Source organism: Stigmatopora argus, chromosome 11 (genome assembly GCF_051989625.1).
Source record: "Stigmatopora argus isolate UIUO_Sarg chromosome 11, RoL_Sarg_1.0, whole genome shotgun sequence".
NCBI lineage: Eukaryota > Metazoa > Chordata > Actinopteri > Syngnathiformes > Syngnathidae > Stigmatopora > Stigmatopora argus.
Window position 1 is genome coordinate 61451 of NC_135397.1, and position 25839 is coordinate 87289.

The 25839-nt window shown below is 52.3% G+C and overlaps 4 protein-coding genes across 15 annotated transcripts in view; 1 reads left to right on the plus strand and 3 right to left on the minus strand.

Moving 5' to 3' along the window:
* The window catches only part of LOC144084962 (uncharacterized), a 32499-nt gene extending 23540 nt beyond the window's left edge, over nt 1-8959 (minus strand). For 2 of the 9 annotated variants that reach the window (XM_077613851.1, XM_077613849.1), the window contains exons 1-4: nt 8679-8959; nt 2728-2777; nt 2476-2637; nt 1438-1645 (exon numbers count right to left, since the gene is read on the minus strand). In XM_077613851.1, the coding sequence (XP_077469977.1) occupies nt 1438-1645; nt 2476-2637; nt 2728-2777; nt 8679-8959 (701 nt within the window). The other 7 variants (XM_077613853.1, XM_077613852.1, XM_077613855.1 and 4 more) reach the window with 6 other exon arrangements.
* A 115-nt stretch (nt 8960-9074) lies between these two features.
* yipf3 (Yip1 domain family, member 3) lies at nt 9075-14262 on the minus strand. 2 transcript variants are annotated; one of them, XM_077613834.1, is made up of 9 exons: nt 13001-14262; nt 12135-12347; nt 11835-11941; nt 11714-11759; nt 11551-11640; nt 11346-11477; nt 11011-11124; nt 10095-10218; nt 9075-9683 (listed from the first exon to the last, which is right to left on the minus strand). In XM_077613834.1, exons 1-9 carry the CDS (start codon nt 13292-13294, stop codon nt 9583-9585), a joined length of 1221 nt encoding a protein of 406 aa, XP_077469960.1. In that variant the 5' UTR covers nt 13295-14262; the 3' UTR covers nt 9075-9582. The 2 variants fall into 2 exon arrangements, with proteins under 2 accessions (XP_077469960.1, XP_077469959.1); XM_077613833.1 differs by having other exon boundaries at nt 11551-11643.
* Nucleotides 14263-14415: 153 nt separating this feature from the next.
* On the minus strand, nt 14416-23399 carry tspan14 (tetraspanin 14). Of its 2 annotated transcripts, none has more exons than XM_077613840.1 (9): nt 23246-23399; nt 17655-17735; nt 17276-17326; nt 17060-17206; nt 16710-16880; nt 16507-16632; nt 16376-16426; nt 16196-16309; nt 14416-15613 (listed from the first exon to the last, which is right to left on the minus strand). In XM_077613840.1, the coding sequence occupies exons 2-9, from the start codon at nt 17733-17735 to the stop codon at nt 15548-15550; spliced, it is 807 nt and encodes a 268-aa protein (XP_077469966.1). In that variant the 5' UTR covers nt 23246-23399; the 3' UTR covers nt 14416-15547. The 2 variants fall into 2 exon arrangements, with proteins under 2 accessions (XP_077469966.1, XP_077469967.1); XM_077613841.1 differs by lacking the exon at nt 23246-23399 and adding an exon at nt 18728-19052.
* On the plus strand, nt 20518-25839 carry prph2b (peripherin 2b (retinal degeneration, slow)). 2 transcript variants are annotated; one of them, XM_077613839.1, is made up of 4 exons: nt 20518-20776; nt 21217-21811; nt 24100-24346; nt 24878-25839. In XM_077613839.1, the coding sequence occupies exons 2-4, from the start codon at nt 21231-21233 to the stop codon at nt 25070-25072; spliced, it is 1023 nt and encodes a 340-aa protein (XP_077469965.1). In that variant the 5' UTR covers nt 20518-20776; nt 21217-21230; the 3' UTR covers nt 25073-25839. The 2 variants fall into 2 exon arrangements, with proteins under 2 accessions (XP_077469965.1, XP_077469964.1); XM_077613838.1 differs by having other exon boundaries at nt 20519-20709.

Below are 25839 nucleotides of genomic sequence, written 5' to 3' on the forward strand. Positions count from 1 at the left end.
GAATCAATAAAGTAGTGAATGCTATTTCTAAAATGTTCTTTGACAAGGGGAGTTTCCCACTTGAAATGTCAGCAGTCGCTCCCGCCAATCCACATGAAGTTACGTTCCGCTCAGGCGCTGGCGCTGGCGCCCGGCGCCGCGTATGACTCCTCTTCTTGGAAAAATAACAGACACGGCTGGGCTTGATAAAAGCCCAGGAAAAGAGCGCATGTATTTGGTTGGCCACCCCCGCCCGGGGTCGTCGCAGCTTTTTGAAATGGCTTAGCGCAGGGGTCGGGTACCTTTTTGACGAAGACAGCCACAAACAATTCCTATTTTCCAATGTTATTCCTTGTGAGCCAGACTGGGAATTTAAAAGTCAAAATACAAACATGTAAACGAGTGCCTTTTCAATTTTTTGGGTAATTTCACCACTTTTAAAGTGGAAAAAAAATGAATATTTTTTAAAAGATTCTTATGCTTTTGCTAATCAATGAGAGGATGCATTTCAGAAGAGTCTACTGCAAAAAAAATAAGATTAAAGCAGTTCTAGATGTAATATCTCAGTTCTGTCACCAGCAATTTCCATATTTTAGCTCACAGGTTAGCAACGAGCCAGATGCACCCATCAAAAGAGCCACATGTGGCTCCCGAGCCATAGGTTCCCTACCCCTGGCTTAGAAGAAAAAAAAAGTGCCAGCGGCAGAAATTCTCAGTCAGTGGTCATCCGGTTATCCCCGTCGGGCTCCAAAGATACGGACCCTTCCTTCTCCTCGGGAAGGGTTAGGGTGGGGTTTTGCTGTTTAGGCTCCCGTGGTTGACCTTGACCATTCCTGATTCCGCTTGATTTCAACAGTTCCCTCCCTCTTGATTTCCCTCCCTGGCACGAACCCTAATCCTAACCCAGGTTTTTGGAGACTTGAAAGCCAGTGGTCCATGAGGCAGTATTCCGGCTGGAAAAAGAGTGTATGTTGGTGACTTTGACATTGTCCAGTTGTTGTGTACTTCCTTCAATTTTTTTTTGGCCCCACTTGAAAAAGGCCCCGATCTTCTCACAGCATGAACAACTCAAATTCTTTTCTCATTTTCTTGAAGTTTGTGGTGATAGGAAAGGATTAGGTTGAAAAGCTTAAAGAAGGAAGCATGTGACATCATTCAAGTTTCAAGTTACTATTATGTTGAACAAATGTTTGCTCTTGAGTTTACTTGTAACATCTTCAATTTACTACAGAAATATAGAAGGGAGTTCAAATGATAGAGTGGAAGGAAGTGCAAGTCAATTGTCATATCAACTGATTGAGTCAATGAATACTGATATTCACTTGACAGAGATTGATAGTAAGAGTCATCCAAGTGAAAGGAAAGCACAAACAATGCCACTTATACAACTTATGGTTGTGAGAAACAAACGGAGCATCAATCAGCTGGAATCAAAGTGGTACTTAAATTTGATCCTACCAGTTGCGTATGATTGGGAACTGAAGGGTATCTTTGCTTCTTTGCTTCCTTGATTCCTTGATTCCTTGATTCCTTGATTCCTTGATTCCATGGTTGCCTGTCTTGTCTTGTACTTTCAAGGCTAGACTACTGATCTCATACTGGTTATGACCTATGACTTCAGGCAGGAAGCGAGGAGAGTTTAGTCTGATTGGGTTTTTTCTGCCCCCTGTTGGTGTGGAAGAGGGCAGACGTATCTTCTGCTTAGTTGACTTGACAGACATAAAGAGCAATAAACCGTATACAATACATGGTCATTTTTTTAACAAAAAAAAAGCCTTACTATACTATGTGGTTTTTTTAAGAGAAAAGCCCTACTATACTATGTTGTTTTTGAAAGAAAAAAAGCCTTACTATACTATGTCGTTTTTTCTATGAAAAAAGCCTTACTATAGTATGTTGTTTGTTAAAAGAAAAGCCTTACTATACTATTTCAAATTTTTCGAAAAAAGCCTTACTATACATCAGGGGTCTCAAACTCAATTGACCTGGGGGCCGCTAGAGGCCAAGTCTGGGTGAGACTGGGCCGCATCAGGATTTCCACAAGAAAAGCGCTGATAAAACATTCCAACGTTATCAAATATCTTAATTTTTTTACAAAAAAATAATGAATTAGATAAATTAACTTAAAGATGAATAAAAAATCAAGCAATCAGTAATACAAAAATAAAATAATAATAATGAGAGATATACACTGGCTGCCTAAGTAGAGAAAATGAATGATTTTTATTCCGTTTCAAATGTCTGTATTAACAGCTCTTTAACCTTTAACTTTCTGAACTTGAATGGAACATTGAATATGAAATATTCTGAACACGGCTTCTCTTGCCTACTCCTTGCTGAATGAAGCCTTTGGCCGGCCTCCCCACCGACTTGCCCACCGACCTGCCCACCGACCTGCCCACCGACCTGCCCACCGACCTGCCCACCGACCTGCCCACCGACCTGCCCACCGACCTGCCCACCGACCTGCCCACCGACCTGCCCACGTCCACTTACCGAGGAAGGAAGGCCTCTGGTCAGTATTTGCGGTCCAGCCGCACGTCATCAAGCACGCCAGCGTGTCCCTGCCGGGTATCTGCTGGGAAAGGCTGTCCGGGCCGGTGTCGGGGCGCATCCCGCGAAGCACGTTGAACATGATTTTCATGGGGTTGCTCACTTCTGATGAACACAAAAAGCCACGTCGCTCAGGTTAGTTAGGAAGAAAGAAAAAAAAAACGCCACCTTTGTACCACGGCGACTACGTTTTACCATCGTACGGAATTTGCCGGGAGAGTACCTCCCACATGATGATGGCGTAACTAGGGAGGGAGAGAGACAAAATAAGGAGATTGGTGAACAAAAGCAGCCATGTCGGGAAATAGAAAATGCCATTTTGGCACACACACACCAAAAAATGGAGTCAGTGCACTCCCCCTGGGTCTCATTTTGGGTCACTAGTGGTCACTTCGGACCTGGCGTCCACATGTCATATTTTTGGTTGTCGCAAGACTACAATGTTACATTTTGGACTCCAAGGGCCTGGCGTCCGCTTATGATGTGGACATCATTTTCCTCAGAAAGGACCTCATGTAAAAAGATCATTCTTTCTTTTTACACTCACCCGGTCCCAATTCGCCGAACTATCAAAGAGAAAATACAAATGCATGCCTTGCAAGAGTCTGGGTCTTAGGAGGTTAAAAGGTCACTGTCATTTTTTGCAGTCAAATCCTGACAATTTAAGGGCATTCTAGTCTCTCCTCCTGCTGGCTTGGGGGGGGGGGGGGGGGGGGGGGGGATTCCTGTTGAATGTGTCATGGGATGGCCAAACTATTCCACAATGTGGGTGCGGGCAGGGGTGCTTTGCTTTCAACCTGGACAGAGGAAAGCTTTCCACAATACTAGTGTCCTACGAGTGTAATCAGTGGATTGGAGTCAGCTGCTTCACACAGCCCAACCCCCGCTGCTTCAAGTTTGTGAGTCAGCTCGGTCGGTCGGTGGTGGATATCTTGAACCAAAAGCTCCCCCCTCCTCACCCACAGCGGCCCAACCCCCATTGATTCAATTTTGTTAGCTATGTCGTGCCGGGTGGCTTCGAAAATGAAAAGCTGCCTGGTATAAACTGTCAAAAGCCAGTTCAATACTTTTTTTTAACCTATTTCAAACATGGGCCATCAAAGTGCAAACTTTTGACCATTGAAGAGCGTGTGAGCGCCTCAAAGAAATTGAAGCATTGGACATATGAAGGAAAATGTAGCATCCCTTAAGACTAGGCATTGATTTAACAGGGCTGGGCAAACTAAATAAAGGGTCAGAATGAGAGCTTTGGTTTCAACTTCTAAAGAGGAAACTTTCTGCAATACTAGTGTCCTGCGAGTGTAATCAGTGGATTGCTGTCAGCTGCTTCACACAGCCCAACCCCCGCTGGTTCAACTTTGCCAGCTCGTTCGGTGCTGTATGACTTGGAAGGAAAAGCTACTCGCTCCCCACCCACAGCGGCCCAACCCCCGTCGATTCAACTTTTTCACCTATGTATGTGCCTTTGTCACCTTGGCAAAGCCACCCCTCCCTGCCTGGTATAAACTGTCAAAAGCCAGTTCAATACGTTTTTTAAAATTTATTTCAAACATGGGCCATCAAAGCGTGAACTTTTGTCCATTGAAGAGCGAGCGAGCGCCTCGAAGAAATTGAAGCATTGGACACATGAAGGAAGACGTAGCATCCCTTAAGACTAGGCATTGATTGAACAGGGCTGGGCAAACCAAATAAAGGGCCAGAGTGAGTACTTTGGTTTCAACCTGGACAGAGCAAAGCTTTCCACAATACTAGTGTCCTGCGAGTGCAATCAGTGGATTGGAGTCAGCTGCTTCACACAGCCCAACCCCCGCTGCTTCAACTTTGTCAGTCAGCTCGGTCCGTGCTGTATGACTTGAACGAAAAGCTACTCGCTCCCCACCCACCCACGTTGGCCCAACCCCCGTCGATTCAACTTTTTCACCTATGTATGTGCCTTTGTCACCTTTGCAAAGCCACCCCTCCCTGCCTGGTATAAACTGTCAAAAGCCACTTCAAGACTTTTTTTTAACCTATTTCAAACATGGGCCATCAAAGCGTGAACTTTTGACAATTGAAGAGCGAGCGAGCACCTCAAAGAAATTGAAGCATTGGACATATGAAGGAAAATGTAGCATCCCCTAAGACTAGGCATTTATTTAACAGGGCTGGGCAAACTAAATAAAGGGCCAGAGTGAGTACTTTGGTTTCAACCTGGACAGAGCAAAGCTTTCCACAATACTAGTGTCCCGCAAGTGCAATCAGTGGATTGGAGTCAGCTGCTTCACACAGCCCAACCCCCGCTGCTTCAACTTTGCCAGCTCGTTCGGTCCTGGATGACTTGAACCAAAAGCTACTCGCTCCCCACCCACGTTGGCCCAACCCCCATTGATTCAACTTCGTCACCTATGTATGTTACGCTGGAAGCACGGCGGCAGACAAAAAGGCCATGCAGAAAGTGATTAACACTGCCCAGAGGATTGTCGGCTGCTCTCTGCCCTCACTTGAAGACATTGCCAGCCCGCGTTACCTCAGCAGAGCCAAGCACATCATAGGGGACCCTTACCACCCTGGTCACAATCTGTTCCAGCTGCTGCCCTCTGGCAGACGCTATAGGTCCCACAAAGCTCGGACAAATAGGCTTAAGGATAGCTTTTTCCCCACATCCATCAGACATCTAAACTCGCGCTAACATACACACATTCCCTTCTGCGGCATATGAATAGATGTTTGGTTGGTGATCTGCCGCCTCCTAGCTGACTTGAAGGAAGGTAAGTGGCAGACAGTGTGCGGTAATCGAGAGGTAAGCGACCTGTATGTAATCGCGAGGTAAGCGACCTGTATCCACAACAGCGGAATGACAAATTACAAGTCCGTAACTTACACTTATTTAGGTCTTTTGCCGACTAAACGTAGCTTATGGAGAAGCACCATCAATTTCGTCACACGCAGTTTCTGCGTGTGATGACAAGTAGGCTTTTTTGTGTTGTGGTAATGACGACATGGCCTATGTCCGATTATTATTATTATTATTATTATTATTATTATTATGTGGCGGATGGCTTTGCAAAGCCTGGTATAAACTGTCAAAAGCCAGTTCAATACATTTTTTAAAACTTATTTCAAACATGGCCATCAAAGTGTGAACTTTTGACCATTGAAGAGCGAGTGAGCGCCTCAAAGAAATTGAAGCATTGGACATATGAAGGATGACAAAGCATCCCATAAGACTAGGCATTTATTTAACAGGGCTGGTCAGACTAAATAAAGGGTCAGAATGAGAGCTTTGGTTTCAACGTCGAAAGAGCAAAGCTTTCCACAATACTAGCGTCCTACAAGTGCAATCCGTGGATTGGCGTCAGGTGCTTCTCTTGCAGGCCAAACCCCGCTCCTTCAACTTTGTCAGTCAGCTCGGTTGGGGCTGTATGACTTGGAAGGAAAAGCATTAACGATGAGCCGGTCTCTTTTTCTTTTTTTTCTACGGCGTGCAGCTCTACGCCGGGGCCATCCTGGAGGTGTGCGGATGAAAATTGGGGAGGTTTCCCCCAAGTCCAGGGTGAGTTTTTTGTTGTTGTTTTTTGGCCAAATCTTACCAAAACCCGTGGCACTTCTGGCTTACTAAAATGCAACATCCAAATGACTCTGCCGGGGCGGCCGAGTAGAAAGACGGCCGGCCGGCGGGCTCCTCCGTCCAGAGCGGCTAGCCGCCGCTAATGAAGCTGATGCTTATTTTTTTCCCGGCGCCGCGTACGACGCCGTCCGGCGCCGCTCTTACTCGCCCAGGCAGCGGCCGGGAGGAGAATATAAGCCGCCACCTGCGGGCACAGCCGGGCGGGGGACCAAGCAAGACCCCCCCCCCCCCCGAAGGCCGGCCACTGGAACTGGGCCATCCGACGGAGGTGAGGCGCCGGGAGGGTGGGCCTTTTGTCCAGCCCGTGGCTTTCGTCCAGGTCGCCAAAGTCGCCTCCTCGGCCAAGAAGCGCAGACTCCCCGCCGGTGCCTCCGCCCTGACTTTGCGGCGGGGCCCGTACTTGTAGTCCGGGTGTTCTCGAAGGTGGCGGTCGCGGAGCCTCTCGGCCTCGTCCATGTGAGGGCGCTTCTCGCCGTGGCTTTGGCCATTTGCGGGCTCCGGCGCGTGCTCCAGTGGCCTCCAGACCCAAACGGTAGAAAGAGAAAGACGACGGAGAGAGAAGCTACGTCTAGCTGTTGCCTGCGCAGAGGACAAGTGAAGAGAAGAAAGCCAGCAAGCGCAGCGCTCGTTTCTGCTCCAAAGTCACGTTGGGCTGCTAAACCAATGAGGAGAAGAGAGCCCTGTAATCCCCTCAAGTGGGGAAAGAAAGAAAAAAAAACCACTCCAATCCAAGGTTTGCGACAGTCGCTCCTTTTGATACTTAAGCTTAAGAAATCTCCGATGAGATGCCAAAAAGGGAGAAAATCATCTTTACCGAGGCCTCTCGGAACACGCGGGAGCTGCAAAATATCATATACGTACTTTGTCTTTACTTGGTGTCATTTCTCTTTTGTTTTGGGGGTTGAAAAGTGCAAAGAGAACTTGTGTGCCAACGTGCTTCTTTTTTTTTTGTGCCGCTTTCAAATCCAAGCCAAATCTGGAGTGGTCAGATAGGGCTCCGGCCACGACCGTGCTTCCTTTTCAGGTCAACTCTAATGCTGGTCTCGGAGCCACTTTGCCGGACCGACCGGGTTTATCTTAATCTTGGACTCCTCTTCTTGGAAAAATAACAGACACGGCTGGGCTTGCTAAAAGCCCAGGAAAAGAGCGCATGTATTTGGTTGGCCACCCCCGCCCGGGGTCGTCGCAGCTTTTTGAAATGGCTTAGCGCAGGGGTGGGGAACCTTTTTGACGAAGAGAGCCACAAACAATTCCTATTTTCCAATCTTATTCCTTGTGAGCCATACTACGAATTTAAAAGTCAAAATACATACATGTAAACGAGTGCCTTTTCATTTTTTTTAGTCATTTCACCACTTTTAAAGTGGAAAAAATGAATATTTTTTAAAAGATTCTTATGCTTTTGCTAATCAATGAGAGGATGCATTCCAGAAGAGTCTACTGCCCCAAAAAAATGAAGATGAAAGCAGTTCTAGATGTAATATCTCAGTTCTGTCACCAGCAATTTCCATATTTTAGCTCACAGGTTAGCAACGAGCCAGATGCACCTATCAAAAGAGCCACATGTGGCTCCAGAGCCATAGGTTCCCCACCCCTGGCTTAGAAGAAAAAAAAGTGCCCGCAGCAGAAATTCTCGGTGGTCATCCGGTTATCCCCGTCGGGCTCCAAAGATACGGACCCTTCCTTCTCCTCGGGAAGTGCGTCTTTCTCTTCTTTATTGTCAGAACTGTCGTCCGTGCACTGGGGTGGATTAAGGAGTGACGATGGAGATGGACTGACGGACTGGGAGGTCGACCGGCTTCCAATAGGATCGAGGCGCGACTTAGGGTGGGGTTTTGCCGTTTAGGCTCCCGTGGTTGACCTTGACGATTCCTGATTCCGCTGCCGGTTAGGCTGGGAGTTAGTCGACGACAGGCTGCGCGGGTGGGTTAAAGAGGGGAACTCACCGTCGGCACGGCCCAGCCACGTCAGGTCCCGGTCGTGGATGTCACGGTCAAGCCGCTCCTCGCCTGTCAAAGGGAAAGGGGTGGCGTTGACTTCCTGGCCTTTCGGGACGAGCTGACAGGGTTAACTCAGAGCCATATGCAACCATCAAAAGAGCCACATGTGGCTCCCGAGCCATAGGTTCCCTACCCCTGATCTAGCGGATTGATTCCTAGAATCTTGGGTCCCAACCAACACGTTAAGCGGGGTGGTTTCTGAGAATTTGGGTTAGCCTTAGCCGAACCCCCAAAAGGCACTACTTTTAAGCACAAACGTCCACTTGGTCCGTTTTCAAAAAGGTAACCAGCACTGCGTTGACGCCAGTTAAGTTAGGTGGCACCCACCGCCGCCGCCCCCGACGGACGTACACGCCTATGCGAACCGAATCGGCTAGTCCTGAGGTTAGCGTCTCTGTGCCACCCGGTGTGGCACCCCGGTGGCGTCCCGGTAACCCTCCACCTCACCGCACCCCTCCCAAAAAATAAAATACAACGAACGGCACACGGCTAGTCCTGAGGCTAGCGTCTCTGTGCCACCGAAGAGGACGCTCTCTGACCTTTGTCGCCGAGCTGGATGTCTCCGACGTGCTCCGTCAGGACCTCGCCGAAGTTTGCGAGCGACTTGACGATGCGCTCGTACACGGGCGCGTCTTCCCTTCCGCCTCGGATGCTCGCGCAAAAATATATCTTCATCTCCGTGCCTTCGTTTTTGGCGGGAGGCGCCAGTGACTATAACGGCGCATGCGTAAAGGACGGAGGCGACATCTTGTATATCAGGATAGATGCCTGACGCGCGCCGCGCGCCAATGGGACCGGGCGTCGGGCGGCTGTCGGCCATTTGGCGTCGGAGTCATTCGACGGAACAGGACGCCGATGGACAGAGGGGAGAGAAATTGCATTCGTCCAAGTCGTCTTGGCCTTGAAAAGGAAAACAAAAAAAGAATAGGCAAGTATCGAGTAACTGCTTGGAATTTATTTTGAAAACAAGGTCGGCAAGAAGCGTTCAAAGTTCCGAAAAACAGTTGGAAAGTTGAGGCGCTAAAGGCTGAACAGATTGGATGACTAGAAGTGCTCATGAGTTGGTGCAACAAAGTCCCCCAAAACCCAAGCCAGATAGGTCCGTTTGTCGCATTGGTTATGTCAAAGAAAATACCCCCCATTCTAGTTCCCTACGTCAAATGGAACAGGTCCGCAGTTGAAGAGAACATATTCAGTGTTAGAACGGTGAAGCAGGCCAAATTCAATCAGATTTTCACCGCCGTGGCTCGGAAAGATGGCCTCGGGAAAATTCAGCCAATGGGCAAAAGCGCCCGCTTTTCTAGTTTTGCATTCCGCACTGCCGTGAGAAATCGCAGTCCCAACAAAGTCACTTTCTTTGACGGGCGCTTCTGAGATGAAAAGGCCGGCGCCCCACCCCCACCCGAGAGGTCACGCGGCTCCGGCTCGGACGTCGGCGCCAGGTCACGCGGCTCGGACGTCGTCGCCAGGTCCAGGTCGGTCCATGTTTCTGGTCGCGCGCTGCACGGCACCCACGTCCGATCCTTCCAGGGTGTCCAGGAGACCTGGAAGCACAGAGGCAGGCGGTCCAACGGCTCAATTCCCTGGGAATCGGACCATTTTTCAGGCTTCAAAGTTCAGCCCGTTTTCTTTGGAAGATGGAGACAATTGAACCCCCCACAAAATCATTTTCTTTTCCACTAGCCATCGTGCCACTGTGTAATATTTTAGAATGACCTTGCCCGGCCCGACGTGACTTTTTCAATGACTTATTGATGTTTATAATGAAACACACACTTTGTGAAGTAGCACCACTAATTTGGTTATATGCACCTGTTGTATAATGACAATAAAGGCTTTTGACTCTGACACTCGGTGTCCGGGGAGCCGCAAGAGCTCCACTTTCCCAACAACGAACGCCTGGCGGGACAGGGCCGAGAGGCCCGGTCCGGTACCGCCAGCGAGTAGAGGCCTACCTTCCACCATCTTGTGGTAGGCAAAGTGAAGGTAGAGCAGGAAGAGCATGTGTAGAAGGGAGACGGTGGCGCACAGCAGCAGGCGCGGCGTGGGACCCACCGTGCGCGACAAAAGGGCCGTCACCTGAGAGCAAAACGCCGCCGGTGAGTGGTTTCCACCCGACGGGACGTTGCCGGCTCGCGAGCGCAAGGACGGGAAGGTCGCCCCTAGCAAGCGAGCCAGAATGGCGGCGAGCGAAGCCACGTTCACGGGAGTCCCTCCGTCCGCTCGTCGAGTCGCCGGGACGTCCCGGCGTCGTCCCTTTCTCTTCCGTCACCCGACGACGACGGGAAGGGACGAGAAAACGGCCCCGAACCGACGGGGGGGGGGGAGCCGGCGGCAAATGAGCCGAGAGGCCCCAAAATGAATTTGTCGTCCGTGGCTTCCCTCGCCGCCATTGTTCATCTCAATCCGTGCGGGAAGAGGGAGGAGAAGGGTTAGGTTAGAAAAGACCTCGTTCGCGGATTGCGTGGCGGACCCGTTTCCCGACTGCCGTCCTTTTCCTGTGGCTGGCGGGATCAGGGTGACCGTCAGCCTTGAGGGTAGCCCCCAACCCACACCCTAAGCCAGGGGTGGGATATCCGGTCCTCGAGGGCCACTACGGGTGGGTGCAGGTTTTTGTTCCAAGCGCTCCAACACAGTTGAACCAATTAGCTTTCTGCTTGAAACAAGAAGCACCTGGCTGCAATGCACCCATTGCACTTGTAACATACCAGATTGGTGGAAAGGTTTCCTCTTATGGCTCGGAGCAAAAACCTGCACCCATGCAGGCCCTTTGTGGAATGATTTGCCCCCCCCCCTTCCCCTCTGCACTAAGCTATGCTACACTACGGAAAAGTTCCCGGAGGTCGCAGCCCGAACCCGGCGAGCTCTCACCATGCGCAGCGTGGACAGTCCTCCCAGTAGCAGCCAGAGGGTGTAGAAAAGCAGGTGGAAGTGAAGGTTGTAGCTCACCAGGAGAACCACGCAGTGGCTGAACAAGCCGTAACCCTGAGCGCACAGACAAATACAAAGGCCAAGATTATTATTTTTTGCATTGGTTCCTTTTTTTTTCCAAGCGGAAGGGATCTAAAAAAAAGTGACACATGAAGTTAGCAGCCATTTTTGCGTTTTAACATGCTAGCCATTTCCTCTCTTTTGAGGGTAAAAGCAGCACGCCGCGGTTGGCGTCGTCTTTGAATGACAATGAAGGCATTCCATTTCATTCTCACCAGCAAGGAGAGCGTTTGCAACATGGTGATCTGGGCGTTCAGCAAATAGGCCAGGCAGTACAGCAAGGACGAAACTCCCAGCCAGTAACCGAAACACGTCCCGATGGCCGTTCCCATCAGGGTTCCTTCCCTCTGCGAACGCGCGGAAGGGGCGACCGCGTTAGCCACGTCGGCACTCGGGCGCCGGCCTCGGAACCACACTCACAATCACGGTCCCCGACGTCTTCATGCCGTGCAACAAGATGGCCACCAGAGTGAAGACCAGCATGAGCGGTCCGTACAGCTCGCCCGCAATCTTCTAAGAACGGAGGGGGCGGGGGAGACACGTTAGCCGGCGGCGGCGGCGTCACGTTGGCGAATTCGGGTACCTGAGGGAAGTGGATCGCACGGACGGGAAGCAGCGACTCCAGTAACCTGCGTGCGCAACAGCCGCAGTCAAATGGGGGGGGCGAATGGGGGCCGGGCTATTGGAGCCGGAGCGCCTCCTACCTGCCGCGCACCTGAACGGGCTCCACGTCAAAGTAGGGCCGCAGGATGTCGATGTTGGCATACAGGTCAAAGGCCCGAGAGGCCTGACGCTTGCTCGCCTGCCAAACCTGCGCAAATTACACCTCCAGTCATTCTAAAGTAGAACGACTGACTTTGGACTAAAGAGGGAAAAGAGTGGCGGCATAAGAGTAGCCTCTTTTTTTCCCTCACATCTCCTCAAGTCAAAGTATTAAATGTGGCGTGGGGTGAAACAAAGTTCCTCGAGTCAATGTGATAAGGCGAAGTGCTCGAGTCACTCGCCTGGTCCGCCACCTGCCTGCCCAGTTGGCCCTTGAAGCCCTTGACGCCCAAGAAGTCGGCCTCGGCATCGCCCTCTTCTGCCTCCTCCGTTTCCTCCTCCTCCTCCTCCTCCTCCTCCTCTTTCATCCTCTGGTGCATCTCGCCCACGTCCTCGAAGCTGGAGCCCGACGTGTCGTCCGTGTTCTCCATGTCGACCACCGCCGAGCCTCCGCCCTGCGACGACCCGCGCCGCGTCATTAATGAACCTTTGCCACCTACCGACCTTCGACCACCATATCTCCTCCGAGATCGGCCGGGTGGGATGGAAATAATAAGCTGGTATGATCTTTGTCAGGTTAGAATAATAACACAGAGTAGTCAGTGCGAAAATGATTCTTTTTCGACCAAGTGTTTGCGATCAGTTCAGAGAGGCGCGAGTTCGCGATGGGTTGCCAGTCTCTGAGTTCATCCTCGCGAATGTTATGTACGTTCTCGTTGACGGCGGTTGACGAGGAGGCACTCTGCGCGTGGGCCGCATTTCCGTTGCCTTCTATAAATAAACTAGGCCAGGGGCTAAAACAACAACCTGACTTTTACCCCGACGATGAAAAAAAGAACACAAACAAGGGACGCATTCGTAATGACTACCAAGCATCTTTTTTCCCAGCGCATGTGAAGGCGGCATGATACTGCCAGATTGGGGCCGCGAAGAAATATAATTTTATCGAGTCACCTTTTCATGATGTAAACAAAAAGTATGCGCACAAACACAAACATTAGCTGTCGGTGCGGGTTGACAAAGTTGACAACGTGAACGTGACGGGCTCTCGCTAGGGCTCAGCGTGTGCCTTTCTGCGCCGGCTAATCAAGTTAGCACGTTAGCTTACGTGGACGATGTGTTCATCGAAGCTGGCCCAGGCTTCCGCGTTGTTGTTGACGCGCGTGGGGGCCGCCGCAGACATGTCTCGTGGCGACGCCGTGCTCTCACTGTACTCCGCCCGTCTGTCTGCCCGCACACCCGTCTCGCTGTCCCAAAGGCTATCGCGTCGCGTCCACCGAAAGGGAGCTCTCGCCCGAGGCTCGGTTCGCAGCAGCGACTTCGTCAGCGTCCGCGTCGACGTCAGCGGGGGCCAGGCATCGGGGTTGCCACATCGCAAAGAAACAATCCGTCGCATGGACATAGAAAATGGGCTAGTTCGATTAAAAGCAGCACAGTAAAACCTCCCCTTCTACATGAGACGATTTCCTTTCGTGTTTTCTATGTACCTATTGTGTTCTAATGGCCAATATTGTATTTTTGTCTCGTCTGTTTTGCATTGCGCGCGTGTAATGGTTTCAATATTAAACAGAATGTAACCGAATGTATTTTCGGAGGAATCCTCCACAGACCACTCAGGTGAACATCCAGGCTACAGACATTGAAATTGTGGAGAATTTGAAGTACCTGGGTGTTCACCTCAACCACAAACTAGACTGGTCCACAAACATAGATGCCCTGTATAAAAGGGGCCAGAGCCTCTCTCTACCTACTGAGTCCTTTGGACTGTGCAGGACACCGCTGAGGATCTTTTACGACACTGTGGTGGCACCTACAGTGTTTTATGCAGTAGTCTGTTGGGGATGCGGCAGCACGGAGAGGGACAGGAACAGGCTGAATACGCTGGTCAGGAGGGCCAGCTCTGTTCTGGGCTGTCCTCTGGACTGTGTGGAGGAAATGGGAGAGGAGGATGCTGACCAGGATGATGTGCATCATGGACAGCACCTCCCACCCGCTGCATGAGTCTGAGTGGAGTACCCCCAAAGCTCTTTCAGCAATAGACGGCGGCACCCTCATTGCAGGAAGGAAGGAGCGCTTCCGCAGATCCTTCCTCCCATCAGTTGTCCGGCTCTTTAACAAAGCAAATGGCTGAATGTTAAGACCTACCGTATGTATACATGTACATCTATGTGTATGTATGTATGTATATGTATATATTGTGGCCATCCGGCCACATCACAGCGACAACCCCCGGCCGCTCCAAGAAAGAAAAGAGGCCACACGACGGCCTCGGAGCGCGCCCCAATGGAGACAAATGACCAATGGTCGCTAACTAACCCTAACCCAAAATCGAGCGTTAAGTCAGGCCAATGTACCATGGTAATAACCAATGTATAATGACAATCAATGACAATAAAAAGCATTCAATTGTTAGCCGCCCCTCACGCTATTCCTCTGGTCAGAATTAAACCAAGCATCAGCTGATGTATGACGGGAGTGATGTTTTGATTTCCTCCAAGCATCAAGCAACGTGACAAAGTCGAAACAACTGAACATTGTTATATTTACAACAAAGGAATATCTTAGGCCATTATTGTTCCTTTACCGTCCGTAAGTTTGGATGTGGCCTTTCTTTGTGTAACTTAAAATATTTCACTTAAAGAAACTGTCAGGAAAAATAACACAATAGACAACTACAATTTCTCTTACCGTCTGCACCTTCTGACTGGACAGTTAGGAACCGCTAAGGCCTTTACAAGTTGTCGCACGCATCTTTCAAGTGAAAGCACGTCCTTCCCACCAGCCCTCTGTGCTGGTCACATATCCACTCTTACATGTCCTGACATCTTTTCTAAACTCAAAATGGCACTTCTCGGTTGACATTATGTGGAAATATAGAAAGAAAAGGAATCAAATATACATGCAATCCAAAACATTGTACGAACATTATATACAAAAGTATTAAAGGCACAAATTGGCACACCACTTCAGCAAACAGCTACAAAATTCAATTCAACTCAATGAACGGCTACCGCATCAGGGACTTAACCTTGACCTTGATCAATAAGCTTTGGGCTCACTTTTAAGACACAGAGTTGGGACTGGAATGTCCGTGCAGCGTGTGCCGTTTGAATTTTACCATCGGGAAAAGCAACGCGAGGCATACAAGACAGGTGGGGGCATTGGCACAGCATTTCAGCCTATAGCAGACGGGCGAGTATTAGGGTCAAAGGATTTTTTTTTTTTTAAAAACACCACATGAATAAAGTCAGAATATGAACAAGGCGAGTCACGCTACTAGACAAAGTGGCAATATTACAAGATTTGGAATTGAAATATTCTCACAAATACCATATCGGTGTGACTTTAATTAGTAAGCCTTTTATTCCAACACCGGTGCGTGACTTGATTTCCCGAATCTTTTGACCTTGAAGTCGTAATACCCTGTTTTGACCCGGAGGTCCTATTTTTACTTCCTTTGGCCCAAACCCTCCGTTTGGTGCGAGGCGTGACGCCCAATTGTACAAAAAGATTGACGTAGCTAGCAGAAAGGCAGGAAGGATGCACCGGGGAGGGGGGGGGGGGGTTGGGGGCGCTAGCGAGCCAAGACCTCTTATCTGTCGTGGCGGCATTTCCGCAGGGGTCAAGGGCAAGTAGGCGTGGCCCCCGCCCGGCTTCAGTAGGAGAATCGCACTTTCTGGATGTCCGACACAAGCGACCTGGCCAGGTAGATGCCCACCATCTGCGGGGCACAAGACGCATGCTGTTGTGCAAGTCCATACCATACGTTGGTCTGGCAAAATAGCAGCGGGAGCGCGGCCGGCGTGACACACCTCGACCTTTTGTCTCCGCCCGCCGGCCCCTTTGTGACCACTGTGCCAGAGCGACTCATAGTCCGGGAAATGCGCTATTTGTAACCCACGCTACACTTGGCCCCAAAAATTGGGAGTGGCGGCGGCAGCCCTTTTTTTCTCCTTTTGCCCGCCCGTCCGTCTCCGTTCTGGACAAATACTCTAGTGCAGTGGTTCCTAACCTGGGTCGGATCGAACCCCGAGAGTCGGTCAGTTTGGCGGAGCCTCTGCCACGGAGGTCGAGACACATTGTCACGTCTTTACACGATAACGTGTCCCACTTGACCATCACCGGCTGACACGGCTTGGCCAATCAGTGTTGCGGGGAATTTATAGGACTTCAATTTGGGAAAAAAATCCTAGTTCATTTGTCACTAAAGTAGAGTTCACCGAATGCGCATATGAAACTGGTGGCTTTTCGATAGCTCCGACAAGGTTAAGAACCACGGCTCTAGTGCGATATTGTTTCGCACCTGCAGCAGCGAGATGACCACAAAAACCACGGCCAGCGTGTAAAGATTGGCGGGCAACCAGTCCTCCAGCGCCGCGATGCAGCCTTTCACGTAGATGTGATCCGACCACTCGGCCTGAAAAGGATGACCAGTTTCAGTCCCCGGGCGCCAGGAGGAAAGACGGCCGTGACGGGCGCTCACCGGGTGTTTCTTTCTCACGTCGTAGCCGCACTGGGTGTTCACCACCGAGTCCTGCGAGTGGAGCACATTGGCGGTGAGCCGAGCACGTGGGCGGCGAGCGGCGACCGACGCAGGAAGAGGCGCCCACTCACGGCCGGATCGTCCACGCAGCAGGAGAAGGGGACGCCGCATTTCTCTCGGCTCCGGTGCGTGGCGTTGCAGCTAAAGTACACGTTGACGTCCCAGTCGCCGGGTTTCTGCGCTCCGCAGCAGCGGTTCTGCGGCCGGCGCCAAGCAAAAGAGCCGGCCGTCAGACGGGTCCACCCGGGGGCGGCCCGCGCCCGTTCCGCCTCACCGTCCTCTGCAGCGAGTCGATGAGGTTCTGCAGGTCGATGTCTTCTCGGTAGGCTTTGACGTTGGCCAAGAAGAAGTCGTTGATCCACTGGCGCACCTGACTCTGGAAAACCACGGCCAGAATGGCCAGCGCCAGCTCCGCCAAGAAGATCAGGGCTATGGCGCCGGAAAACTGGGCGCCGCAAAACAAACCTTCAAAATTGGAATGGGCGGAAAGCTCTCGTCGTGCTTCCGCGGGCGCCAGTTAACGGGCGTTCGGTGGATTTTTCGAAGCGCGGGAGGAAATGAGCCTAGTTGAGCGCGCGGAAGAAAAATCCATAGGGCGCGCGCCCTCTGGCGTCGGACACGTACAAACTTGAGCAGGCAGATGTTTTCTCGGAGCGCTCCCACGCATCCGGCGAATCCCAGGACGAAGGTGACGGCGCCCACCAACAGCAGCAACCACACCGGGTCCAAACCGCGAAGACGGGTGACCTGCGTCAGGTCCAGCAGGACGCCCTGAAGCAAAGGACGGACCCTTGACGTCTGGCAAAACATTTGGGAGGGGGGGTTGCCATCTCCACTTACCTTCTCGCTCCAGGCCCAAAACGCCACAGCGACGATCGCCACGCCGGCCAACTGCCGCACAACAAAGAAATGACCGAGTCGACAGGGGGGGGGGGTTAGGCCGACCCAGCCTCCCTCCGCTTCAAAGCGACGGTACGAAACGGTGACCGAGCGGCACGGTCGGTCGGGTCTTTGCTCCCGCGTTAACCCATGGGGTTTCCACTCAAACGCCCGAGCCGAGCGACCGCGATGGAGCGGAGCCGAGCGGCGATACGCCTTATTGTTGGGCGGCACTAAAAATCCGACCCCACTCGGCAGCCCGCCAGAGCGAGAGAGACGCCATTTGTCCGACTCTGGGTCGCTCGCTCGCGAGGCAGAGAGAAGAGACGGACGGGCTCACCCAAAAGATGACATTGTAGGTAAACATCAGGTATTTGTAGCAGCAGCTGACCTCGGCGTTGTCGTAGCGATAATAATACATCTGTGGGCAAAGAAGAATCCAGCGGGTGAAAAGGCCACTTTCGTTCATTGCATCACGTCAAATCAACAGCAAATGGTCCAAAATGGACACGCATGGCGTGGCTCCCAAAATGCGCAGCGAGCCGGCAGGCCCAAGACGGACGGACGGTGACAGTGACAGTTGACTTGAGCTGTGAAGTGGCTGCGAGGATGCTCATCACCCCGTGCCACTGACGGCGGTGGACAACCCATCCATCAATCTCTTTGAATTGCGAGTGAGTCCTAAAACGGTCTGGACGTCTTTGGACGTCTATCGCCCTCACTGGCAGCCAACAAGTCCACTCAAAAGCCAGCCGAAAATGCCTTCCAATTGGATGTAAGATCGGGCCGAAAAAAATCCGGCCCGACCCGGCCCGCGGATTTTAGAGTCCGGCATGACCCGAGCCGGTGAATTAGTAACTTGATTTGCAGGCCCTAGCCCGATGCAAGCCCGAAATATAATATTTTATTTGTGAGGACTCAAGACTCCCGACCCTAGTCTGGAGGAGGAGGAGGAGGAGGGGTGATTTATGATAACAGATTAAAGCCTGTCTTTTGTAACGAAATCTAGTTTAAACAAGACCTGTATAAACATTTACATCGTTTTTATAATAATGATGATAATAATAATAATAATAATATAGATGTTTGACGATTTCAACCGAATTTCGGGTCGGCTCGGGCTCAAGAGCTTACTACCTCTACTTTCAATTCGTTGAAAAGAAACGGGCAGACCCACGGGAGATCAAAGCATCCCCAGCAGTCTCCATTGTTTTCAACAATACATTTTTAGGATCGTCTTTGAGCTTGTTGCAGCTCACCGGAAACGGCTGACTTCGTTTGCTAATGTAAGCTAGCTACGGCGAAAGCGTCGAACAAGTCAATAAATGAACGGGGCAAAAAACCAAACAAAAACACAAAAACAACAAAATACATTAGTAAAGGCATATAAAACGGTGTGTGCGTGTGTCTCACCTCGTGTCGTCGAGCGAAACTTTGCCGAACTTTTATGTTTCCCGTCAGCAAGACTACTTTAAGTTGAAAAGTCGACGGGGGGGAAGGAGAAGTGAGTCAAACTGACGAAAAGGGACGACGAGAGAGTGACGAGCCGACGTCCGCAACGTCGGGCTCATTTGGAGGCGCTCGCTCGAGAAGATGGAAGAAGAAAAACAAAAGAGGCGAGGCGGGCGAGTCCAAGGAAAGGGAACCTCTCGATTTAGCTCTCACTCTCGCTCTCGCTCTCGCTCTGGCCTTGTTTGGGGCGCAGGGAGCTGGCATTGAGCGAACGACACCGCCACCGTGTGGCCGGCCGGGACTCGCTCAGTGGAGCCGCGTCCTATTGAGCAGCCCTGAATGGAATGAGATGGGCGCCTCGTAGTCTACTGGTTCACTCCCCTCACTTTGGTGTGGGCAGGGGCGGGCTCAATTCCCGCTGGTGACGCTATGATTGGGGGTGCGGATGGTCGCTTGTCTCTCCGTGTGCCCTACGACTGACTGGCGACCAGTCTAGGATGTGGTCTGCATTTTGCCGCTGTCGGGGTTAGGGTCGGCTGGCATGGGAAAGGCTCCGGCAACCCTTACAAGAGCGTGCGCGCTATATCGGAAGATGAATGAATGAATGAAGAGAGAACATTCATGGCATTCCTTTTAAGCCTGTCCTGTACCATCCACCTGAAAAATAGGACATATTTTACTCATTCATTTTATTGTAGCTGTTTCATTTTGATATATTACCACTGTAGGATTAAAACTCTTGTTCTTAACTCGATTACAATGAACAAAGGTTCTCTGTCTTTCTGAGTTTCTTCTTTGAGGTTGATTTCACGCTGATAAGAAGACAGCTGGTGGGCTCCAAGGGACAGCGGAGACAAGGTGCGAGACAGAAGATGCAGACTTCAAAAGACAGCGGAGACGGAGACCTAGGACCATGTGTATTCCCGGGCCGGGAGATACGGAGACCCCTCGAGACCGTCGTGGACCGCTCCGCATCTCATTAGAATCAGCGAATGAATATTCATATTTGTATTACTATAAGTGGGCAAACTCGGGTTTGGACTTTTGTCTTTCTCATCCTCCACTGTGCACGGCGGCGCTCAGCTGGTTTATATTTGGGAGGGGGAGCCGAAGCTCTGTAAGGATCCATTTATTAGGAATAAATCATCTGTGGATGAACCCGTTCAACCCCAGTCTCCTTCCTCCGATGCTGAACACGCACCATTGTTAGACGGGAGAAGACAAATTTAGGAATTGGAGTCAGAAGCTAAAACTTTACGTCTAACACACCCAAAGAGTTTCAATGTGCCGCATGGGAGTTTGGTGTACTCCCATCGTGGTTCTTTAGACCATGTCGTTTTTTTTGTTTTTGTTTTTCGGACCATGGGCTAGATATAACCCTTGTCCGGCAATGGACGGAAAAACAAGAGGACACCGTGTGACCTTGTTTTGGCTGCGCCTACTATTGAGGGAAGGGGCCACGAAAGGATCAAGTAAAGTGAGGGTACGAGCAATGTTGGTCATGCGAAGCGGGGAAGCCAGCTCTGGGGAAAACGCGGGTGGACAGCCTACCGATGGCTAATCCCGGCACTGAGAATAATTTGTTTAGCCGAAGGCCCGCAATCGCGCCCGCTCGTGCAGATGCCCTTTAATCTCTCAAGCGGAGGGACGGGGTGGGGTTGGGGGGGGGGGGGGGCTTTTGGATGGAGGCGTGGACGTCCCCGCCCCCAAATTAGCGCAAGGCCGCTTAGGGCTAATTGGCTCACGGGCCGGAAGGCTCAGGAGCAGGCACGGGCCACTTAGCGCCGCCGGCCCGGGAGGAGAAGGCGCGCCCCCGCCGCCACCGCCGCCGCCCCAGAGCTCGCTTGACTTTCGTGGACGTCCACCATGGGAGCCCCGCTGGCCGGTCGCGGCCCGGCCCGTTCATTAGCGTAGGCCTGCCCCCACCCCGTTGGCAGCCAGAGGTGGGTAGGAACTCCAGCGACCCCCATTTCGGGCCGCTCCGCCGGTGTGCTCGTCCGACAAAAAAACGTAAGCGCTAACTCGGTACGGAAGTATTGTTTTCGGCCACCACTTTTTATCAACCCGTTTGTTTTTTTGACCACTACTTTGACCGATAGTCTAGACCAAAGTCCTAAATGCTATTCTTACTCGAGTAGGGTTTTTGCCCACACTAGTAGCGACGAGGTTGTTCTCCCAATAAAGGGAAAGCAGTTACTCGGTACTAACCCTACGCCCAAGCCCGAAACCTCTTTTCGACCGGCTGAATTTTTCCGGACGATAACTTGGACTTAGTCTCGCTGCTTTCTCCCCCGATTTGGTCCACTCTCCGGATTCCGCCGTTTGGGTCCAACGGTTCTTCTCCTTTGGGCCCAGCGCGGGGGCGGAGTGGTCGGTCTCGGCCCGAGCGGCGGGATAACCCTAAAGCCGACCCCGACCCCGACGCTAACCCTAACCCTTGTCGCCAGCAGCGCAGGGCGGCGAGATGCCTTTCATGCCGGTCAAGTTCGACCCGCAGAAGCGGGTCAAGCTGGCCCAGGGCCTGTGGATGCTGTACTGGCTCTCGGTCCTGGCCGGCGTCCTCCTCCTGGGCTTGGGCGTCTTCTTCAAGGTGGAGCTGCGCAAGAGGAGCGAGCTGATGGACCAGAGCGAGAGCCACCTGGTGCCCAACCTGCTGATCGCGGCGGGCCTGCTGGGCGTCGGCCTCAACGCCTTCGGGGCCAAAGTCTGCCACGACTCGCTGGACCCCGTCCGCTACTCCAAGTGGAAGTCGGCGCTGCGGCGCTTCCTGCTCCTCTGCTGCCTCTTCAACCTGCTGCTGCTCCTGCTGGCGCTGCTCTGCTTCCTCATGCAGTTCGCCGTCTACCTGACGCTGTCGCGCGGCCTGAAGAACAGCATCCGCTTCTACAAGGACACCGACACGCCGGGCCGTTGCTTCATGAAGCGCACGCTGGACCTGACGCAGATCGAGTTCCGCTGCTGCGGCAACCTCAACTTCAGGGACTGGTTCGAGATCCAGTGGATCAGCAACCGATACCTGGACATGAGCGACGGCCAGGTCAAAGAGTGAGTCCTTCGCAAACGGCCGGCGTTTCGTGGGAGTAGCGGGGGAGGGGGAGGGAGGCGGCTGTTTTGCGGGCGTTCGCTCTCTCGCGCGTACCTCCGCTGTCCGATGGCATTTTCGCCGAGAAAGTCGTCCGTGAGCCGCGGTCGCCCACGGTTTTCGCCGAGCCCGTACGACATTGGGGTCGGCCGAGAGTAAGCCTCACTCCGTGGGGCAAATAGTCGTCGTCACGGACGAGAGCCAGACTAGACTCGCTGGCGCGCTTGCCATTGGCCTCGTCGGTAGGGCGGGCCCAAATGCTACGCGCGCAAGAGTAGCGTCGCTTCCGAGAGACGGCGCTCCGCTCCGCGAGGTCATGGCAAAAGCTTACTTCAAGACCAGTGAAAAGGTCCTCGGCCTAAAAGACCACCTTCGGGGGGGGGGATGTTTTTTTTTCTTTTCTTTTCGGCGCAACGTCATGCGGCTCAGTTGTTATTACGAAGGAGCTATAAGCTAGGACGTGAGGGCAAAAAACTCCACCAAGTGAATGGAATTGCCATTCTGTACATAAAAGACAGGTCAGCCGGGTTATTTTCCAACGTGCCGTGACGGGACCCTCGATTACCCGCGGCCGGCTGGGATTTTTGAAGCGCTTTACGCAAAGATCGATTAAGGCGCCGAGAGCTGGCGTGACAGTTTAGCCGATTGGCGCCGCGCCATCGTCGTCTGGCCATCTGAATCGATCGTGCGTCCAATGTCAATTCAATTCGAGGAAGAGAAACCTTTACAAGTACAGCTAGCGAGCGTGGCGTGCTAAAACTACTTTTGCCCCCAATCTCCCCCCCAAAAGGGACTCCAGCAAATGTAAGCGAGTCAACAAGAGGCGTTTCCATGTGCCCCTGGGAATGAGCTAACGCGAGAAGGAGGTCAGTGGGGGATGAAGGCCGATTAGGAGGCGAGAGTTCTCTTAAGTCCTTAATGGTGTCATGTCTTCCGACCGATACGTGACGCGGCCGACGCTGTCACGTCAGCAAAGGTGGCGCCGACCCAAAAAGAGCAGGCAACGGGTCACGAGAGGAAACGTCTTGGCGCCAGGGCAGGGGTGGGCCAAGCGCTCCTGGAGGGCCGGCGGGTAGGGGGTGCAGCTTCCTGCACAGACAAAGCTGACGCGGGTGAAGCACCGGGTGTTGTGCTGAAACCAGAAGCACTTGACTGCAATCCACAAATTGCGCTTGTAACATAGCAGACTGGTGGAAAGGTGACTTCTTTATGGCTTGGAAGCAAAACCTGCACCTGCGGTGGGCTGGGCGGCCCACGGTGGAATAGTTTGCCCAGCCCTGTTAAATGAAGGCAGGCCTAGTCTTATGGGATGCTACATCTTCATATGTCCAACCCTTGAATTTTTGGCACTCTTAAATGGGTCCAAATGGTCAAAAGTCTGCACTTTGATCACTTACCAAAAAGTCTACTACACCAGGGCTGGGCAAAGCGGTCTTCAAGGGCCACTGCGGGTGGGTGCAGCTTTTTGGTCCAAGCCATCCAATAGACCAGGGGTGGCCAAACCGGTCCTCGGGGGCCGCCGTGGCTGCAGCTTTTTGTTCCAACCGATCAAGCACAGACACTTTGACCAATGGGATATGTGCAGAAAACAAGAAGCACCTGATTGCCATCCACTGATTGCACTTGTGGGACATCCGATTGGTGGAAGAAAAGGTGTCCTCTTTATAGGTTGGAATGAAAACCCACCCCCACTGCGGCCGGCCCACAGTGGAATAGTTTGCACACCTCTGCAATTGACAGTTGAACCCATGGGGGTTGTGCTGAAAACAGCAAGCACCTGACTGCAATCCACTGATTGCACGTGTAGGACACCACATTGGTTAAAAAAGTAAACAAGTGTCTCTCTTATGTTTTGGAAGGAAAAGCTCCACCCCCGCAGCCACTGTGGGCGGGCGGCCCGCAGTGCAATAGTTTGCCCACCCCTGCGCCAGGGTGTCACGACTCAACGGGGGTTTCGCTTTTGAGGGGAAAAAAAGGGAGGCCGCGAGGACCGGCTTCGCACGGTCAATCCGACGGGAAAAACTAGTTGGGGTTTTTGGTGGCATTTCCAGGTCAGTCGCTGCGCATCGGCCGCCTCCAGGATTCTCAGCCAGTTGCATTTGGAACTCACTTTGGAGTCTTGGTCTCACTCCGTTGGAGTCCCAATTCAGAGCCTAATTGGGGAGCGGGCGGGCGGGCCTTAATCTGAGACGGGGGTCATCCGGGCCACGTGCTCTCTCTCTTCTCTTTTTTTGGGGGCCCCCCGCCGCAGTCGCCTCCTGAGCAACGTGGAAGGCAAGTTCCTGATGGACAGCGTTCCCTTCAGCTGCTGCAACCCGGGCTCGCCGCGCCCCTGCATCCAGCACCATCTGACCAACAACTCGGCCCACTACGACTACGACCACCGCAGCGAGGAGCTCAACATCTGGACGCGAGGCTGCCGCGAGGCCCTCTTCTCCTACTTCAGCGGCCTGATGAGCTCCGCCGGTGTCCTGGTGGTCGCCGTGGCGCTGCTGGAGGTGAGAAGGTCCCCCGAGGGGGTCGGTCCACGTGGGCAATATTGCCGCAAAAATCGGGTCGTCGACAGAGAGAGGGAATGCGCCGGCGGGTCGTATCGCCCCCATAAAGCCATTTGATCCTGCTAGCGTTAGCGCTATTTTTCTCTCGAAATGAGGGCGTATGACAAGGTAAGATTTGGCTCAGGTGATACCGTGCCTTTAATCTGGTAAGATTATGGCTTTAATCCCCCCATTTTTACCTTTCTTTGTTTGTCCCTAATACTCCGTGGTAGATAAACCCTGGAGAGGGAGGGGATGAAAAGGATGAAAAGGATCAGGGACTATTCTGGAGGCCCTAATCCAGCCGGCCGGCCGCAGCGTGGGCTCGCTCCCACACTCGGCACGATGTTTTGTTTAGGTTTATTTTGCCCTCGGGGTCCGCGCTTGGCTTCCCGTCCATTTGGGGGCATTTCTGACTTGGACGAGCTAACGCCGTGGCCCTCGACTAGGCAGCCGGCCGACTCATCCCTCGCCGTCGCTCCTATTTTGTAGTGCGCGGACATGGCGGGCCTGAAGTACCTGAGCACGGCGTTGGACACCATGGCCGACCCCGAGAACCCCGAGTGCGAGAGCGAGGGCTGGCTGCTGGAGAAGGGCGTCAAGGAGACGCTGATGGAGACGTTGAGCAAAATCAAGACGCTGGGAAAGTCCAACCACGTGGACGAGGGGGAGGAGACGGCCGGCTGAGCGGCCGACCGAGCCAGCGAGCCAGCGAGCGAGCGAGCGGCCGGCGCTCGACCTTGGATCTTCCAAATGTTGAACGGAAGACTTAGGCCCATCCCGACACGTCGACCCATCTCGAAACAAAGGCCCGGTATATCGGTCACACGAAAGACCCTCACCCTAACCTAACCCCTGGGCGATAGCCCAAAGTCAAACCCCCTCGTAGCGGCGAGCTGTTCAAGTGATGCATGCAATGGACTTTCGTTCATTTAACAAAAAAAAAACCCATCTTAAACATGGTTACGATACATACACTACATATTACAATTGTAGAATAACCCTGGTAGCAACCCTTAGACGCTGACCCATTAAAAGTCGATTTTATTTCTAGTTTTGAACTCGCTGCATTGCACCGACAAAGACCGACGCTGGATTCTTTGAAACTGGGAGGAAGGAGCGGGAATGCTCATCTTTCAGGGCCACGGTCGGCACTAAACGTCCACTCCATTTGGACTAGGACGTCCAGTGCCGTCCATGGCATAATAAAAGGAGTGCCCTGTCACGGAAGGCTCAGCCATTTGCAGCCACGCACACGCGCACACGTACACATACATACACACGCAGCAAAAGCAAATGCGTCTAGATGTGCAATTCATTGTTCTGTTTCCTTCTGGTAACTCTTGTGATGTTTCCGAGATTTTAGTCCCCTGAGATCATGTGTTATTTAAACCCCTTGATACGCCATCCACCGTGTTCCTTTTCCAATGTGAATAAAATGCTACATGGTGTCA